Below are 19,390 nucleotides of genomic sequence, written 5' to 3'. Positions count from 1 at the left end.
CGGAGGTCCGTTCTTAACCTGAAACTGTTCTTAACCTGAAGCACCACTTTAACTAATGGGGCCTGCCGCTGCGCTGCCAGAGCACAATTTCTGTTCTTATCCTGAAGCAAAGTTCTTAACCTGAAGCGTTATTTCTGGGTTAGCGGAGTCTCTAACCTGAAGCATATGTAACCTGAGGTACCTCTGTACAGGTGAAACTCAAAAAATTAGAATATCGTGGAAAAGTCCATTTATGTAAGCAATTGTTTTCATTAGCTACTGGAGTGTAATATATGAGATAGACTCATGACATGCAAAGCGAGATACGTCAAGCCTTTGTTATCATTGTGATGATTATGGCGTACAGCTGATGAAAACCCCAAAATTGCAATTGTTAATAAAGGCTTGACATATCTCACTTTGCATGTCATGAGTCTATCTCATATACAGTGGTGCCCCGCTAGACGAATGCCTCGCTAGATGAAAAACTCGCTAGACGAAGGCATTTGTCTAGCGGAAGGCTGCCCCGCAAGACGAATTTGTCAATGGGGCTGCCTCGCAAGACGGAAAATTATTATTTTTTGTCTAGCGAAAACCACCGTTTGCATTGCTGCTTCGCTAGACGAAAAAATCGCTAGACGAAAATACTCGCAGAATGAATTATTTTCGTCTAGCGAGGCACCACTGTATTAGTTTCACCTTTTAAGTTAAATTACTGAAAGAAATGAACCTTTCCATGATATTCTAATTTTTCGAGTTTCACCTGTATGCCTGTTCTTTGCCTGTTGCCCTCTCTCCCATGTCTAGTCCGGCAGCCACCAAACCTATCACTGAATACCTGGTTCCATCAGGGCCAAGCACAGTACAGAACACCGGAAGGACACCATCCCTGCCGCAGGGATCTTACACCCTGTTGCACATAGACCAGGGTCTTCAGCTGTTTTCGGGCTACAATTCCCATCATCCCTGACCACTGGTCCTGCTAGCTAGGGATGATGGGAGTTGTAGTCCCAACAACAGCTGGAGACCCAAGTTTGGGAAACCCTGAAGTACACCCTACCCCCAGTGGAGTCGCATCCCTACCTTCTCATTTGTTATAATAATTTCTTATTTATACCCCGCCCATCTGGCTGGGTTTCCCCAGCCACACTGGGGGGCTTCCAGAAAAATATTGAAACACAGTTATTCATCAAATATTAAAAACTTCCCTGTACAGGGCTGCCTTCAGATGTCTTCTAAAAGTCAGATAGTTGTTTATTTCTTTGACATCTGGTGGGAGGGCATTCCACAGGGCGGGCACCATTACCGAGAAGGCCCTCTGCCTGGTTCCCCGTAACTTTGCTTCTCACAGTGAGGGAACCACCAGAAGGCCTTTGGAGCTGGACCTCAGTGTCCGGGATGAATGATGGGGGTGGAGACTAAGGTTACCAGATGTCCCTGTTTCCCGGGAACAGACCACGTTTCCCAGTGACAGTCCCCGGATTTACAAATCAGTCCCCTGACAAAATCAATCTACAGGTGAAACCCGAAAAATTAGAGTATCGTGGAAAGATTAATTTCTTTCAGTAATTCAACTTAAAAGGTGAAACTAATATATGAGATAGACTCATGACATGCAAAGTGAGATATGTCAAGCCTTTATTTGTTATAATTGTGATGATTATGGCGTACAGCTGATGAGAACCCCAACTTAACAATTTCAACTTTGGGATTTTCATCAGCTGTACGCCATAATCGTCACAACCAAAGGCTTGACATATCTCGCTTTACATGTCATGAGTCTATCTCATATATTAAACTCCAGTAGCTAATGAAAACAATTGCTTACATGAATGGACTTTTCCACGATATTCTAATTTTTTGAGTTTCACCTGTATTTAGTAGGAAGTTGAAGTGTCCCTGGATTCATTGAAAATAATCTGGTAACCTTAGTGGAGACGCTCCTTCAGGCATACTGGTCTGAGGCAGTTTAGGGCTTTAAAGATCAGCACCAACACTATGAATTGTGCCTGGGAACGTTACTTACCAAAAGCACTGAAAAGCTGGTAAAGGTCACTCGTCTTCCACTCTTTGGGAAATGTAACGTAAAGAACGTGGTCGCGTTTTGGCTGCACTGAAAGTGAAGGGGGGGGAGAGGTTTTCAGCTTGCGATTTATTCATTTTTTTAATACAACCTACTGATTCTCCAGCAGAAAACGGAGTTCTCAATTTTTGTCACAGGGTGACAGAAAAAGACACCAAATTCAGAAAGTGACAAATTGTGCTTGCAAAGGAAGAATTGGGAGTGGGCTCGGACTACCCTCACAATCTTTCCCCTGCAGCAGCCAGGGCTTGGACTTTCTCACACTGGACATTATATATGGCATTTGGGGTGGAAAGGGGGGCATGTCTTGTTGAACATGGCCTTGGCTACAGGCCTGCAGACTGGAGGTTCCCACCACTGGAATAAATTCTGCCTCAGCCTACTACTGGGCAAGACGAAATTCTGCACCGGTTCGATTCTCTGAAGAGGGAACGTGAAAGGTGAAAAGAGCACTTACGGTCTGGTCCTTCCAAGTTGAGATATGGGATGTCCATCACCCGCATCAGAAACAGTCTGAAGAGAGAAAGAGAGAGAGAGAGAGAGTGTCACTTGCACGATCCAGTTTCCAAGCTCAACTCAAAGTCCTGGTTTTGACCTATAAAGCTGCTCAGGACTCCAATACTTCAAGGACCGCCTCTCCCCATATGAACTGACCTGGACCCTGAGATAACCATTTGAGGCCCTTCTGTGTGTGCTTCGTCCAAGGGGCAAAACAAGACCAGGGCAGTCCTAAAAGAACTGCATTGGCTCCTAGCACGTTTACAAGTGCAACACGTTTACAAGTGTTGGTGCTGACCTTTAAAGCCCTAAACGGCCTCGGCCCAGTATACCTGAAGGAGTGTCTCCACCCCCATCGTCCAGCCCAGACACTGAGGTCCAGCTCCGAGGGCCTTCTGGTGGTTCCCTTCCTGTGAGAAGTGAGGTTACAGGGAACCAGGCAGAGGGCCTTCTTGGTGGTGGCGCCTGCCCTGTGGAACACCCTCCCATCAGATGTCAAGGAGATAAAGAACTATCTGACTTTTAGAAGACATCTGAAGCCAGCCCTGTACAGGGAAGTTTTTAATGTGTGATGCTGTATTGTGTTTTTACTTTTATTGGGGGGGAGCCACTCAGAGTTGCTGGGGCAACCCATCAGATGAGTGGCATATAAATGATAAATTGTTATTGGTTTTGGTCCCCCCCCCAATTTTTTTTCCACATTTTAGAATATTCATTCAAACAAACTTAAAATATCAATGACTTCCCTTCTTCTCTTTCCATGGTTCATTTTGCAAAACATAAATTCCCACATATTTTATATAAACTAAACCATTCAGTATTCCTTTATTACACCCATCAAAACTTATTTACACTGTTGAATTTATCTTGATGCTGCTGACGTTTTCAAATAAACCCAATTTTCCTCCCTATATTCCAGGGGTAGGCAACCTAAGGCCCATGGGCCGGATGCGGCCCAATCGCCTTCTCAATCGGGCCCACGGGCGGTCCAGGAATCTGCATGTTTTTACATGAGTAGAATATGTCCTTTTATTTAAAATGCATCTCTGGGTTATTTGTGGGGCATAGGAATTCGTTCATTATTTTTTTCAAAATATAGTCCGGCCCACCACATGGTCTGAGGGACGGTGGACCGGCCCACGGCTGAAAAAGGTTGCTGACCCCTGCTATATTAAAAAAACATTTTCCAATTTTCTGATTAAAACAAAATAAAAAATTCTTTCCAGTAGCACCTTAGAGACCAACTGAGTTTGTTCTTGGTATGAGCTTTCGTGTGCATGCACACTTCTTCAGAATGTTATTCTTCAGATTCTGGTTGTTATTGTTATTGTTTTAACCAGGGGAGCATTAAAGAACAATAGGTTAAAGTTCAACGCAGAAGCTGGGGTTCTCCTTTGCGTGGTTTTAGAAAAATTTAAAGTGGTTACTCACTTGTTGAAAAAAGGTTCGATGAGCTTTGATTTGGCAGACACGTGACTTTTCGGGGGGCTTAGAAAGGAACCTAGCGAAGAGAAGATGCCCCCCCCCCCAAGAATCAGACACAGCTGGTAAAAGGCAGGGATGAACAGACTGCGCAAGATGGAGAAAATGACAAAAAGTACCTAGGAAGTTGGCCATGGAGATGAAGCACAGGCCTGTGATGTAAGCGTCATAACCTGCTTCGTGAAGCTGCTCTGAAGCTGTGTCGTAACTCGGGAATCCTTCTGCGCTTTCTGGGAAAAGGAAAAATGGTTTGCTTTTACTTTCTTTAAACCATTCATGAAGGACTCGACTACAGTCGCCTCTTAAGTGGCAGGCAAGAAACGCAATACAGAAAAGGCAAGTATCGATACGATGGAAGACCTGAGTGCCCGGGCAAGGATGGAAGAGGATAGGTTAGGCGGCCCTTGAGTTATTCTGGACACAAGTTGTTAAGGAGCTTGTAAATTTACACGAGAACCTTGAACCTGGCTCTCGCTGCAGGTTATCCTAGCGGGAGGAGGGGTATTTTAGCCACACTGGGATGTGGAGCCCTGTTCGAAAGAGCAACACGTCTCCATTCAAAAAGCCTCATCATTTTCCTGGTTCCAGAACAACAGAGACATAAATGTAGACCCAACAGAGCTACAAAAATCATTGCACCCGGTGCAACTGGAGACAAATTTGCAGAGTCTTTTGCCCACAGATATTGGACCAGTAAGATCTCCAGTTCTGTATAGTTTAAATTCCTCCCTGAAAGTTTTCCAGCACAGAAGGGACTCCTTAGATTTTAATCAATCTGTTTCCACTTGTAGTCCAGAACTGGCTGTGCAAAACGCCCTCTGTCGCCTTACCCACTTTTGGAGGGCTGAAGGGAGTCTCCTTTACACGCTTCTCCAGCTCTGCAAGGGATGTGTTGTTAATGATTTCCTGAAAAGCAAAGATCAATGTGAGCCACCGGTTGTTGATTCCCTCGGCCCACAGGCACGATCCAAGTGAGTTCAGAGCAAGCACTCAACATTTTAGCCTTTCCCCAACCTGGCGCGCGCACACACACACACACCCGATGTTTCGGGCGGCCATGCTGGCTGAGGCTGATGGAAGCTGTGGTCCAAAACATCTGGACGGCAGCAGTTAATTCCATGGGACCAGGCAAAAGGTAGTTGCAAGCTCCTAAACTGAAACAGGCATAAATAACATTTCCACACACATCAACCCTAGTTTTGAGGAGGTGCCTAAACCACAAGACAACCAAAATATGAAAACAGCACTGTATCATACTCCAAGAAAGTATATACAATTTTTTTTTTTACAATTATGCAATTAAGCAAAAAAAAAAGTGCAATATATATTAGATGGAAGAGTGGTTGAAATCCTGTTCTAATTTATTAGTCTTTTTCAATCCCATTGACTTAATTGAGTACTGTATCCTTGGGAAGAGGAATAATGACACACAAATGTATCCACATCCTTCACCTGATTTACTGGTGAAAAGAAGCTACCCGGTATTTTGCATGTATAGCTACATTTTTTCTTGGGGATTGTTAGCGGTAAGCACAGCCTAGCAGATACTGCCCCCCCCCCCCCAGCCAATGCTGAGTAAGAAACATCCTAGTGGTGATTTTGCTGTGAAAGCAGTACACAGTGGTATCTCGGGTTGCGGACACGATCCGTTCCGGGGTGCTGTTCGCACCCTGAAAAGTCCGCAACACTTCCGGGCTTGCCGCATTCGTAACCCGCGCCGTTTGCAACCCGCAGCGAACGCAACATGAGGTACAGCTGTATTGCTTTAACAGTTTGCTTCATCACAGTAATACAGAACTGGAAGCCCAAATCATCCAGGAGGAAGCAACTTGGGGAAGGCTGAACTAAAGCTATATTTAATTTTAAAAGTCCCATTAGTTATTGCAGGTGCTGGTTACCTTGAATGGCTGAGTGCTGGCCATCAACTTAGTGTCCAGTAACCTAGAAATGAAATGAAATGAAACAGCAAGGATAAGTCTTCACCATAATTACCAACAATTTTTTTTAAAAAGGCAGAGGACCCCTGGACAGTTAAGTCCAGTCAAAGGCGACTATGGGCTTGCGGCCCTCATCTCGCTTTCAGGCAGAGGGAGCTGGCATTTGTCTGCAGACAGCTTTCCGGGTCATGCGGCCAGCAGGACTAAACCGCTTCTGGAGCAACCGAACACTATGATGGAAACCAGAGTACACGGAAACGCCGTTTACCTTCCTGCCACAGCGGTACCTCTTTATCTACTTAAACTGGCATGCTTTCAAATTGCTAGGTTGGCAAGAGCTGGGACAGAGAAATGGGAGCTCACCCCCGTTGCACAGATTCGAGCAGCTGACCTTCTGTTCCGCAAACCCAAGAGGCTCAGTGGTTTAGACCACAGCGCCGCCTGCGTCCCTTACCAACAACTGCCAGAACTTTGGATCTGTGATTATGTCACACAGGCATGAGTTTTTGGTTCTGGGAGCTGAAGTCAGAACCCATAGCTTATTTTTATTGCAAAGTTCCAAGTCTTGGAAATCAAGGGTAACAGCCGAGAAGCCAGAGGTTGGGCAGAGCAGGACTCCCACTGGCCACTGGACTGAGCTTACATACCCAGGAGAACTCTTCAGTTCCCCAACCTGGCTCCCAAGCAGCAAAAGCAGAACGAGCCATGCATCATCGCGACTCAATTCCACCCCACTGTCCCCGATCACAAAATTCAGTTCATCTTGATGTATGCATGGGTGTGAATGCCCAAAGAGTGTAAGCTGACCCTCCTGAAACCAGGAAGCTAGACTATAAAGCAGGGGTCCCCAAACTAAGGCCCGGGGGCCGGATGCGGCCCAATCGCCTTCTCAATCCGGCCCGCGGACGGTCCAGAAATCAGTGTGTTTTCACATGAGTAGAATGTGTCCTTTTATTTAAAATGCATCTCTGGGTTATTTGTGGGGCCTGTCTGGTGTTTTCACATGAGTAGAATATGTGTTTTTATTTAAAATGCATCTCTGGGTTATTTGTGGGGCATAGGAATTCGTTCATTATTATTTTTTTCAAAATATAGTCCGGCCCCCCACAAGGTCTGAGGGACAGTGGACCAGCTCCTGCTGAAAAAGTTTGCTGATCCCTGCTATAAAGCCTCATTTTGTTGGGAAGAAAATATTACCCTGGGTCAAATTTTTGCAAAGGCAATAGCTTGCAAAGGTTTCCCTCTAGGAATGATCTTATTAATTCAGGGCAAAACAAGCCTACCTTGGAAAGACACATGTTGCCAGTTCTTTAAACTCGTTGAGATCCTAAAATTTAAACAGAGCAAGGAACAAGGAATAAAGTGAGGGACGTACAAATGCGTCAATGCTTATTTATGGTGAATTCCACGCAAGAGGCTTATCAAAAATAAACATGCCCATATTATATCATGTCTATGTACAAACCTGTGTACAACAACACTTGGGTACAGTTCTGGTCACTGTATTCCAAAAAAAGATACAGCAGAGGTTGGGAAAAGTCAGAAAAAGACAACGAAAGTGATAATGGAGGTGGAGCAACTCACATGTGAGGAAAATTTACAAGATTTGGGGCCTTTTAGTTTTGAAGAAGGGGGAAAATTGTGACTTAATTGAGGTGGAGAGTTACAACATGGTGTGCCAAAAGTGGGGAGAGACGTTTTCCTCCTTTCCTCATAAAGCTAAAACTCTGATTCAAAAATAACTTTTTCATACAACATGCCGTTAATTTGTGGGACCTTCTGCCACAAGATGTAGCGATGGCTCCTAGCTCAGATGGCTTTAACAGAGCATTAGACAAGCTCCTGGGGAGGATAGATCTATCAATGATAGTAAAACGGGAAACTAAATTCAGAAGCAGTCCACTTTTTGAATATCAGTGAACTTGGAGCAAAAGTTAAGGAGGCTGTAGTCTTAGTTCACTGCTGATGGGCTTTCTGGCTGCCCACGGTGGAGGGCAGGATGCTAGACTAAACAGAGAAGGGAAAGCCAGCGTGGTCTCCTCCAGGTGTTCTCGGACTACAACTCCCATAATCTCTGGCCACTGGCCATGCATGACTAGGGCTGATGGGAGTTGTAGTCCAGGAACATCTTGAAGGGGCCACATCGGCTACTCCTGAAAGAAGACCTTTGGCTTCTCTTGCAAGGACAGCAGCACAAGTTCAAGTGAAGAACAGCTTCTGAAATGTTGGCCACACTGCAAGGACCACTCACCTCAGGTAGCGGGCAGTAGAACTGGTGGATGGTGTGCATGACGTCCAGCAACATGTTGTGTCCAACCACAAGCTTGCCCTGTAGAGAACCATTCACAAGCCCAAAGGCATGAGTTAAGAGACCACCCACATGGTCACACAGACACTCTGAGAAAGATACCACTACAGTACCTCGGGTTAAGAACTTAATTCGTTCTGGAGGTCCGTTCTTAACCTGAAACTGTTCTTAACCTGAGGTACCACTTTAGCTAATGGGGCCTCCCGCTGCCGCTGTTCTCATCCTGAAGCAAAGTTCTTAACCCGAGGTACTATTTCTGGGTTAGCGGAGTCTGTAACCTGAAGCGTCTGTAACCCGAGGTACCACTGTACTGTACTACAGCAGGACTTTTAAGAAACAACAGAGGCTTTATTTCAATTGTTAAAAATGTTTCTATCCACCCCTTTTTATCAATGATTCCAAGGTGGTTTGCTAAAATAAAAACATTACAAGCAAAAAAAAAAAACCAAAAATGAACCTAATACTGCAGATAAAAATAAAATATAAAATATTTACAGGTGAATAAAAATATATATAACTGGTGCCTAAAAGACAAAGGTAAAAAGGTAAAGGTAAAGGACCCCTGGACGGTTAAGTCCCGTCAAAGGCAACTATGGGGCTGTGGCACTCATCTCGCTTTCAGGCCAAGGGAGCCGGCGTTTGTCCACAGACAGCTTTCCGGGTCATGTGGCCAGCAGGTCTAAACTGCTTCTGGCTCAACAGGACACCGTGACGAGTACCAGAGCACACGGAAACGCAGTTTACCTTCCCACCCTATTTATCTTCCTGCACTGGCGTGCTTTCAAACTGCTAGGTTTGCAGGAGCTGGGACAGAGCAACAGGAGTTCACCCTGTCGCAGGGATTCAAACCGCCGACCTTCTGATCGGCAAGCCCAAGAGGCTCAGTGGTTTAGACCACAGCACCACCCGCGTCCCATGCCTAAAAGACAAAGGGAGTCTGCTAGGCATATCTTCCTAAGAAGCACTTTCCACAGCTCAGAGGTGAGGGATCTCAGGCCCAGGGACCCCCAGGCCTCTCTGTTTGGCCCTTGGGACTCTAAATAGGCATTGCTTCATCTTCCCAGGCCACATCCTTCAGTAGCCACCCTCAAGTAATTTTTGCCTAGATGGAAAGGGTCCTTGATCATTCATTTATCTTACGTGCTATGAAGGAAATGAGATGTGTTTGTGTGTGTTTGTAAATTTTTTGTGTGGCTGGAAAGTAGCCAACAGTAAGAGTTGCATCATTTTCTCAGCCCACTTCTGCACCTGGACCTGCCGCTGGCATGTGGCCCCCCAAAGTTTGCCTGTAATGGAATGTGGCCCTTGAGGTCCCCCCAGCTATAGCAGGAGTGTTGCCTTGCCTTGTTGCAACAAATCTCACCTCCGATGGACATGCTACCTAGAGAAGGGAAATTGATCCTCAAGAGCAAAAGTTCTCACCTGCTAGTTGGGAAATTGCACCCCACCCCAACCACCGAGGCAAAAAACGAGAAGGCAGCAAAACTCACGGAATTTGCAAGAGCGTGAACGACTCGGGAAAACCCCACCGCGTCTTTGAGTTCTTCCTGCAAGCAAGAAATCCCAGCGTGAGCAAAAAAGGGCAATGAGCCGCAAGGCTACAGGTGAAACTCGAAAAATCAGAATATCGTGGAAAAGTCCATTTATGTAAGCAATTGTTTTCATTAGCTACTGGAGTTTAATATATGAGATAGACTCATGACATGCAAAGCGAGATATGTCAAGCCTTTATTTGTTATCATTGTGATGATTGTGGCGTCCAGCTGATGAAAACCCCAAAGCTGAAATTGTTAATTTGGGCTTGACATACCTCGCTTTGCATGTCATGAGTCTATCTCATATTAGTTTCACCTTTTAAGTTGAATTACTGAAAGAAATGAACCTTTCCACGATATTTTAATTTTTCGAGTTCTAGGCACTCCAAAGTGGTTTGGCCTCGCGATTCTCCTACAGCAGCACCCACAACCACCCAGATCCCCCATCCCGTTTGAAAAGAAAAGGAGATGCAGCCACAAACCTGCTCCTTCACTCGCTTCTGCTGCTCTCTCCTTTTTCGCTCCTCTTCATCCACTTTGCTAATGATAATGTATCTTTCCTTCTAGTTGGGGAGAAGAGGGCATTACTGCAGGAAGATGCAAGGTGGAGCAGAAAACCTACACAGGCTTTAGGGCTATCAGTCACCTTTGAGGCATTGGCGGGCACACGTGAGCGAGTGCCATGGCTGCCAACTTCTCTGGTCACTCAGTTCCCCACACAGACAGAGTGCGCACATGTACACGCTTTGCTCTTCCAAAGCGCCCAGATAAAACTCAGATCCAGCGGAATTAATCTGAGCCTTGAAAAGCACATAGAGGTGAAAGAGGAAGTGGGAAAGAACGCCACTTTTCTGACTTCCTCCTTCACCTCTATGCACATGTCAAGGTGGGGGAGGTAACTACCCTCCCCACCTCAGAACCAAGGAGGCTACGAGGGTCTGGAAACCAAGCCTGATGAGGAACGGTTGAAGGAGCTGGGTATGTTTAGCCTGGAAAAGAGGAGACTGGGAGGAGATATGACAGCCATCTTCAAATATCTAAAGGGCTGTCACATGGAAGATGGGGCAAGCTAGTTTTCTCCTGCTCCGGAGGGTAGGACTCGAACCAACGGCTTCAAGTTACAAGGAAGGAGATTCCGACTCAACACCTGGAAGAACTTTCTGACAGTAGGAGCTGTCTGACAGGGGAACGGTCTCCCTTGGGAGGTGGTGGACTCTCCTTCCTTGGAGGTGTTTAAGCAGAGGTTGGATGGCCATCTGTCATGGATGCTTGAGTTGAGTTTCCTGCACTGCAGGGGGTGGGACTAGATGACCCTTGGTGTCCTTGCAGCACTACAATACTATGATTCTTTGAGTTTGGGGATCAGAGGCTTTGTGAGCACCAAGTGAAGATCTCAAAGGTGTCGTCGCACCCCCAGGTGCCATGCTGATCACCCCTGCTCTATCCTCACAAATTCTTCAGGAGAAACAGCTAATATGATTTCCTTCAGCTTTGCCTCCATCTGTTGTTGGTCCCCCCCGCCGCCACACACACACACCTGCCTTCTTACCTACAACTACCCTAGAGGTGGCCCTGTCGGTCAGTTTCCTCCTCCTCGGTGTCCATGTTACCCTTGTGGAACTCAGCAGGGAAAAGGATGCTGACGGTTGGCTAGGCCCAATTATTTATTGCACTGCACACTGCCTTTCTGCCAAGGCGGCTTTCAGTTTCGAAGGACTGGGGCAAATGATAGAACATGCAAAATGGTGGGCAATGGAGGAGGGAGGGAGGGAGGGGAGAGTCCAACTGGAGCGGACCCTGACATTGCCTGCGCCTGCCCCCCTTGCCCTCGCCTTTCTCCCCCCCAGGGCAGATGGGGTCTTATCCTGCTGTCTCTCCCTGCCTTCCGACCTGTCAGTCTCACTGAGCACCAGGCGCCACTGAAATCTCACCAAATCAAAGTTTGCGTTAAACAGAGAGCTTTCAAAATGCGTTCCTACCCACCTTCTCCGTTTCCTGAGTTTCGACATGGATGCCTTTCGGAAACCTACAGTGAAAGACAAGAGTTAACGACCGAGTAATATTTTTTTTGGGGGGGGGAAGGGGGTTCGGGTTTGCATAAGCTGATAGAATTCAGGCAATGTGCCGGATCAGGAGTCCCTGCGAAGGCAAGGGCTATATAAAGACAGCCTGGTGGGAAAGCAAAGGCCACCAGGGCTTAACATTTGAACTGCGCAGAGTGCTAGTCCTCCTGAGTTTACTGATTATCGAACGCAAAATGACCACTTTGTGCCACCCTGCAAAAGTGGTGGCAAATATAGTGACACCTCGGAAGCCTAACGCCTTTGAACTCAAACATTTTGGCTCCTGAACAATCGAAACCCGGAAGTGGTTGTTCTGGTTTTCAAATGATTGTCGGAAGCCGAACGTCAGACGCAGCTTCCGATCAGCTTCCAGACGCTCCTGCAGCCGATCAGAAGCCGCGCCTTGGTTTTCGAACTGTTCCAGGAGTCAAACGGACTCCTGCAACTGATTAAATTTGAAAACCAAGGTACAACTGTACAGTTTTTTATTCAATCTGGTTCCTCCCCACTGTCCTAACCCCTTCTCTTTTTGCCACAGTTAGCAGCAATGCAACACAAAACCTACTTCCAGTTCAGCGTCTGATAAATTAGTTTCCTCTGGAATCTAGAGAGAGAAAGAGAGATAAGAGAGATTAAGCTTTCCAGAGGAAGGATTGGCTCCCTATTTTATCTTCTTTCCAACCACCCACCTTGCACCAGGGGCGGGGAACTCCAAGTAATGTTGTACAACTCCTCTCACCAAACTCAGCCAACGTGGCCAACAGCTGGGGATGCTGGGGGCTACAGCCTGGCAAAGTCTTGAGGGGAAGATGTTCCTCACCCCTGCCATAAACTCTGTCCAACACCCCAACTGTGTTTTTAGAGGAACTGACCCTGTGCATGGTTCCAGCTCCAAATTTGTGCTCTCTTCCTTCTGTAGGAGGTCTTCTATCCTCTCTCTGAAAAGGGGAGAGAAATATGCAAGGTTCATTTGCGTTCACCAGATGACGGTTGACTCTGGCTCCCATCATCCCCGACCAGTGGTGGAGTTTCATGCTCTGGCACCAGGGGGCAGAGAGCTTGCGGGGGCAGGGCTGGCGCATGTCCTGGGGCGTGGCACACCGCTTGAGGGGGTGTGACACCCAGCGCAGGCGGGGGGGCAGCCGCGATGGCACCCCACCGGGATCGCGCTCCCCCGAAGTCCTCTTCCTCAGCCACTGTCCCTGACAACTGGCCATGATGGCTGAGGACGATGGGAGTTTTCAGTCCAGCAGTGAGAGGTACCCAGGTCCCAAGCCACCTGGTGGAAGCATTAGTCTTGTTTGAAAGTATTCAGTTAGCCGCTCTGTCCCAAGTTTGATCAGTGCAGCTCACTAGTCAACTCTAGCAATGGCCCTCCAAGATCTCAAGTGAAGATTGTCCAATGATGCAACCCCAAACCCATTTAAGTGGAGAGACTGAGGACTGAGCTGGGGACCTCCAGCATGCAAAGCTTGGCTCCTCTCTCTGCAGCAGTGGTTCCCAGCCTTTTTTTGGCCATGCCCCACCTAAGCATCTCTAAAATCCTGATGCTCCCCCCGTGACATATAATTATTTCTTCTTATTCAAGAAGTGAACTCCTATTCATGTGGAGGCCATTAACTTGGTCTAACTCATTCTTGAATTGCCTCCCCATAAAAATCAAATTGTACCCCTGTGGGGCGTGTGCCCCACGTTGGGAACCACAGCTCTATGTTTCAGAACATCAGAGAACTAGTCAGTAAAACTTGACTTGAAAGTGGAGAGAGACAGAGGGAGGGAGGGAATACATGCAAAAACACACACACACACACACACCACACCACACCACACCACACCACCAACATATATATATCCTGGTATAAATTAATTCAGCCCCTAAAAAGAAACACAGCTTAGTTCAGAAAATCACTGCTCTAAATCATTTTCAAAATAGAGAAGTTACTGAGGACATCAAAACTTCTGAGCAGGCATAGGCAAACTCGGCCCTCCAGATGTTTTGGGACTACAATTCGCATCATCCTGACCACTGGTCCTGCTAGCTAGGGATCATGGGAGTTGTAGGCCAAAAACATCTGGAGGGCCGAGTTTGCCTATGCCTGCTTTTGAGCATCGCTTTTTCCACTTACACCACTTTCTCAATGAACTTCTTCTGGTCCTCTGGAATGGTCACAGGGCACTTGGAGGCATTGGGGGACACGTACGACAAGGCCCCCACTCCGTTGGCTTGGGACCGCCTTTCGTCATATTGCTCCCGTAGCTGCCTTTCCTCCTCTTGATTTAAATAAGGGATTCCTTAAAAAGAGAGAGAAATGGTGATGCTTTTTGTGGCCCAAAGCGTGTGTGAGAGCGAGAGAGAGAGGAAGAGAGAGAAATCGGGTGAACGGACCTTGGGAACTTGGGAACGGACAAGACCGGTAAACCTTTCCCAACCTGACACCTTCCAGATTATTGTTTGATTTTATACTAATGTTATATATTTGATGTCAGCCGCCCTGAGCCTGACTTTGGCCGGGGAGGGCGGGATATAAATAAAAGTTTATTGTTATTATATTATGTAGTGGTTGGACTTTAGACCTGGGAGACCAAGGTTTAAATCCCCACCAGGTGACCTTGGGCAAGCCAGCATCTCCCAACCTGGTCTACCTTACAGGGTCGTTCTCAGGATAAAACGGAGAGGAGGGGAGCCATTTGTGCCACTTGGGAGCTCTACGGAGGAAAGGTGGGAGTATATATGTAATATTAAACAAGCAAACATCTGGAGGGCATCAGCTTGGGAAAGGCAATGCTAAACCATTGTTTAGTGTTACACACACAAGCAGGAAAGATCCTGAATGAAAACTTGGGCTTATATACACACTCCCCCCCTCCCCAACTTCTTTCCACATGGTGAGAACAACTTACTTCCAGTTTCTCCTAACCCTGGTTTGTGTCATTTTATAGGAACCAGAGACTGGGTGGAAAATAAATAAATCAGGTCAGTCTCTCAACAAGCCGGCTTCATGGTTTAAAGCTGGCTTGGTGAGAAATTGACCAGAGGTAGTTCTAAACCGAGGGACGCAGGTGGCGCTGTAGGTTAAACCACCGAGCCTCTTGGGCTTGCTGATCGGAAGGTCGGCGGTTCGAATCCCTGAGACGGGGTGAGCTCCCGTTGCTTGGTCCCAGCTCCTGTCCACCTAGCAGTTCGAAAGCACGTCAAAGCGCAAGTAGATAAATAGGTACCGCTCCGGCGGGAAGGTAAACGGCATTTCTGTACGCTGCTCTGGTTCGCCAGAAGCGGCATTGCCATGCTGGCCACATGACCCGGAAAAACTGTCTGTGGACAAACGCCGGCTCCCTCAGACAGTAAAGCGAGATGAGTGCCACAACCCCAGTCGTCTGCGACTGGACTAATGGTCAGGGGTCCCTTTACCTTTACCTAGTTCTAAACCAAAATCTATGATTCTAACAACAAACTCTGATTAGGGGAAATGAAGTAAACACTAGCAAAGTCTCCCTGGCCATGTGGGAGTGAGGAAGCTTTGTTCAGGATCCTTCCTATTCATGCATATAGCACTGTAAACAATGGCTTTGCGTTAACACACAAGCCCAATCATTGTTTCAGTATACAGCCATTGTTACAGATGCATAAAGAAGGTGGAAGCAGCAATTCTACAGGTGCTTTAGAAGCAGTTCATTTGCTGGGCAAATATCCTGAAGAAACTCACAGCAATTGAGATGATGCATTAATGGGGAGATGGAAGTAGAAGTTATAGCTATGGAAACATCCGGATTATGAGACTATACACTTTATGGCAGGTTGCAAAACGAAACTTACCATTGCGAAAAACTTTATTAAAATCAAATCCCTGGTTTGCTAAAAAGTCTATACTTGAACTCTGGAAGAGAAAACAAGAAAAAGCTTTCAGGCGAACGCATTACTTGAATCCAGTGAAAGTTCACTTTTTTGTTAAGTGGCAAAGAACGCAAAACATGGGCCTCCAGAGCAAAGTTTTGCTTTGAATTTCACCCAACCCCAGAGAGGCAGCATTACAGCATCAGAAGGAAGGGGGAAACGGAAAAACGTATGAAGCGATCTTTTCACTAACCTGACAGACAAACTTCACATCTGGCGACGTTCTATTGAAAGGTTTGGGGAAGATGTAGAAATTAAACGATTTTATAACGTACCTAGGAAAGGTAAAGGATTTGGGAGGTCAGTCGATGGGGCTGTCTCTATCAACAGGCTAAGCTTTAAAAGTATCAACAAGTCAAGAAAGCGACGTACTTAGATTCTGTGAGATCGTATTTAAAAGTGCAAAGGCCAAACTGGAACAGCAAGAAATCCATGGAATGCTGGAGGTGACAAGACAAAAATAAGATCTAAACAGCCAGGTCATTCATTCAGAGGAGCCGCAGGAATCCCAGAGCAGAGAGAAACTTAAAAGGGTCACTAAACTACATTTCCCACCGAATTCGGGCACTTTGTACATGAACACGTGAAGTAATCACGAATTTCTCCAGAGTATTCAATGCAACGCCCTCCAGATGCTGTTGGCTCCCTTGAGTCTCAGCCAACAAGGCCACTGGTCAGAGATGCTGACCAACAAAACCTGGAGGACCATATTGTGGGTCCCTAGAAAAAACAAAACCCCAGGATGTTTCTAAGCAGAATATAAACAATGCACAGCAGAAATATCTCAAACTCTTGAAAGATGTGGAGGAAGGGAAAGAGTACAGTAATTTAGGACATTTATTTTCTAATTAAAGAAACCATGGGAGAACCTACTAAATGCACACATTAGAATGCAGAAAGAGCCTGCTGTTCTCAGTGATCAATCAGAAGCCTGCAAGCAGGACCTGATTGCAACAGCACTACCACAGGGGCCAACACCTAGGGGCCCACGTTCCTTTGGGCCCTCCAATAAAATATCTGAGGGGGGGGACCCCCTCACAAGTTTACACATTTACTCACTTCTGTGCAAGTCCCACTGTGTTCAAGGGAGCTTACTCCCAAGTAAACGTGCACAGGATTGTAGCAAGACCAACCCTTCTACCTGACCCAGTAAAAGCTTGCGGCCCAAAAAGGACTATTATTCACAGAAGAAAGTCTTCCATTTTATGCCTGGTTTGCAACATCGAATTTTTATTTATTGAAAATGTTTCCTCGCAGCGCTGTACTTAGCAACAGAAATCTGTCTGGCACACAGATGTGACAATCCCGTGTCCAAAATATTTCATCGACAAAGCACTGTAATGGAATGATTTAAGATTTTTACCTTTTTAAGTTTTTGATACCTTTCTTCAGGTGTGTCGAAGCCATTCGTTAATGCGCTAACAGATGGTCCATCACTAATTCCTAACAAGTATAAAAAGTTGTTTGAACAAGCCTCTTAGGGATGCATTAGAGCAGCTATGGGATTACAAATTTAATCTGTAATGATTGCAGCGCATGCTTAAATCACACCCTAAATTATTATTTGGGCCCCAAGTATCTCAAGGAGTACCACATACCATATAGACCCACCCAAGTTTTGAGATTTGCAGGGAAGATGCTACTGGGAGTTTTGCTGTCCTGTGAAGCTCACGGGGCAGCACTACATGACAGGACCTTTTTTGTGGTGGCCCCGGATTATAGGATGCCCACCCACAAGTACATTTGGCCTCATCACTGTATACGTTTTGATGTCAGGCCTTTCTGCAGAGGCCTTTGGGGGTTGGAAGATGCAAGAACATATGAAGAGCCTGCTGGATCAGGCCAATGGTCCAACTAGTCCAGCATCCTGTTCTCATAGTGGCCAACCAGATGCCTATGGGAAGCATGCAAGCAGTAGCTGAGCGCAACAGCACTCTCCCCTACTGTGATTTCCAGTTATTGGTATTCAGAAGCATACAGCTTCCAACAATTGAAACATATAACCCACTCTGAGACCATATGGTGAAGGGTGGGCTACAAATGCCTATAAATCAATAAACACTTCTTTTTTTTAAAAAAAAAAAAAGAAATTCCCATGTCCCTCATTCCTTTCCCACCCTCTCTAAAAATGTACCACATTGTATTATTTCTCTGTTACACCCAAGAGACAGAACACAGGAAGTGTGGGAGCATCCCATGATCAGCTTTTACCAATATCCCTTCAGCCTCCCCATAATCAATAAGCGACAATATACCAGAACAGCGATCCGCAAGGAGCTGCAAATTCAGATCTTTACATTATAAGAGAGAATTCCATGAAATACACCGTACCTGAAAACTCTCCATCGATAGCCAAGAAGTCTGCATCTTCAATAGCTTCATAAACTTTGCTGAGGTTGTCCTTAAAATCTGTAGGCCAGAGAGAGGGGGGGGGAAGAGAGAAACAGACCATGTCAAGAAGCAAAAGTGGGCAAAACCCACATGGTTGCCCCTCTACCTCTGAAGAATCATCCACAGCTCTGTAATCGAAATAACACATTAACCAAGCACATTAAGGATCACCTAGGCATTTTCCTGGGTTGCAGTTAATATGTATTACCACCATTGTCGAATTATGTTCTAGCCGCTTTAAATATCAGCACTCCCATTCCACTGTGGAGCAGACAGTGCAGGGACCATCTTTGCCTACACCAGATGTTCCAGGACCAGAGTCCATCGTGATATGACTGGGGACAATTTGACAGCGCGCAATGCCACACCTCCTGAATTAGCTTCTTATCTGCCCCATCATCATTTCCTCCACACACATATTTTTAAAAAAGACACTTCTACTCCATAGTGAAAATGACAAAACCTTTTCCATTTCACAAAGAAATGTATCTGGGTGATGCCGATAGGATGAAAATAAATCCCTTGCAATTCAGTGGCTACTAATCCTGATGGCTATGTTCTATCTCTACCATCAGACGAAGCAAGGATGCTGGACTAGATGGGCCACTTGCCTGATTCATAGCCTCTTCTTGCATTTTTATATTCACACAGCCCAAACACTCCCTGCAGGACTCTGACGGAGCAGGTCTGGGGGTGGTAGGTAGAAACATGTTCCATTTACCAATGCCACCTCCATTTGTTTGCTTTAATTAAGAATTACAAAGTGCACCTGTGCTCTACGTCTATGCCCTTTTGAAGGGGGAGGAGACACATGGGTGAAGCTGAGACGACTGCCCTATGAACCATGTAAATTTTACCAGAGATTATGAAGTAAATGGGAACGCCACACATACCCAAGGCTTCTGTCCCTGTGTGCAAGATGCTTCTATATAGGAAGGAGAATTTATTCTTCATTTTTTAAATTAGAATACAATTAGAACTGTATGGCAAAAATGGTCGTTGGAAGACTAGAAATGTATCTGTTAATGAATGGTTTTATTTCGGACTTCCGGTTAGGTGCCGAGTCAATGGCGGACGGGAGTCCGACGGCTCCGTCCTCCGTTAGGCGATAGGGAGCTCCGTGCCTGCGCCACGGGTCCCTTAAAGCCACGGGAAGAGCGTCCCGTGGACCGACGGCTTCGTGGGTCCCAGACGTGCTGTCTCCGCTCCTGATTTACCCTCG

General features: G+C 46.2%; 1 protein-coding gene across 1 annotated transcript in view; it reads right to left on the bottom strand.

Moving 5' to 3' along the window:
- Positions 1 to 19,390, bottom strand: part of PARN (poly(A)-specific ribonuclease) — a 50,123-nt gene that overhangs the window by 23,239 nt on the left and 7,494 nt on the right. Inside the window, exons 2-20 of the mRNA XM_033166891.1 lie at positions 18,109 to 18,186; positions 17,141 to 17,220; positions 16,150 to 16,217; positions 15,971 to 16,052; positions 15,700 to 15,760; positions 14,012 to 14,177; positions 12,758 to 12,823; positions 12,451 to 12,489; positions 11,806 to 11,848; positions 10,305 to 10,385; positions 9,778 to 9,834; positions 8,231 to 8,308; positions 7,263 to 7,306; positions 5,941 to 5,983; positions 4,873 to 4,948; positions 4,162 to 4,272; positions 3,992 to 4,061; positions 2,520 to 2,575; positions 2,006 to 2,092 (exon numbers count right to left, since the gene is read on the bottom strand). Coding sequence (XP_033022782.1) covers positions 2,006 to 2,092; positions 2,520 to 2,575; positions 3,992 to 4,061; positions 4,162 to 4,272; positions 4,873 to 4,948; positions 5,941 to 5,983; positions 7,263 to 7,306; positions 8,231 to 8,308; positions 9,778 to 9,834; positions 10,305 to 10,385; positions 11,806 to 11,848; positions 12,451 to 12,489; positions 12,758 to 12,823; positions 14,012 to 14,177; positions 15,700 to 15,760; positions 15,971 to 16,052; positions 16,150 to 16,217; positions 17,141 to 17,220; positions 18,109 to 18,186 — 1,386 coding nt within the window. The remainder of the gene's footprint in view (positions 1 to 2,005; positions 2,093 to 2,519; positions 2,576 to 3,991; positions 4,062 to 4,161; positions 4,273 to 4,872; positions 4,949 to 5,940; positions 5,984 to 7,262; positions 7,307 to 8,230; positions 8,309 to 9,777; positions 9,835 to 10,304; positions 10,386 to 11,805; positions 11,849 to 12,450; positions 12,490 to 12,757; positions 12,824 to 14,011; positions 14,178 to 15,699; positions 15,761 to 15,970; positions 16,053 to 16,149; positions 16,218 to 17,140; positions 17,221 to 18,108; positions 18,187 to 19,390) is intronic.

Source organism: Lacerta agilis, chromosome 13, assembly GCF_009819535.1.
Source record: "Lacerta agilis isolate rLacAgi1 chromosome 13, rLacAgi1.pri, whole genome shotgun sequence".
Taxonomy (NCBI): domain Eukaryota; kingdom Metazoa; phylum Chordata; class Lepidosauria; order Squamata; family Lacertidae; genus Lacerta; species Lacerta agilis.
This window is presented reverse-complemented; position numbering and strand designations above follow the sequence as displayed.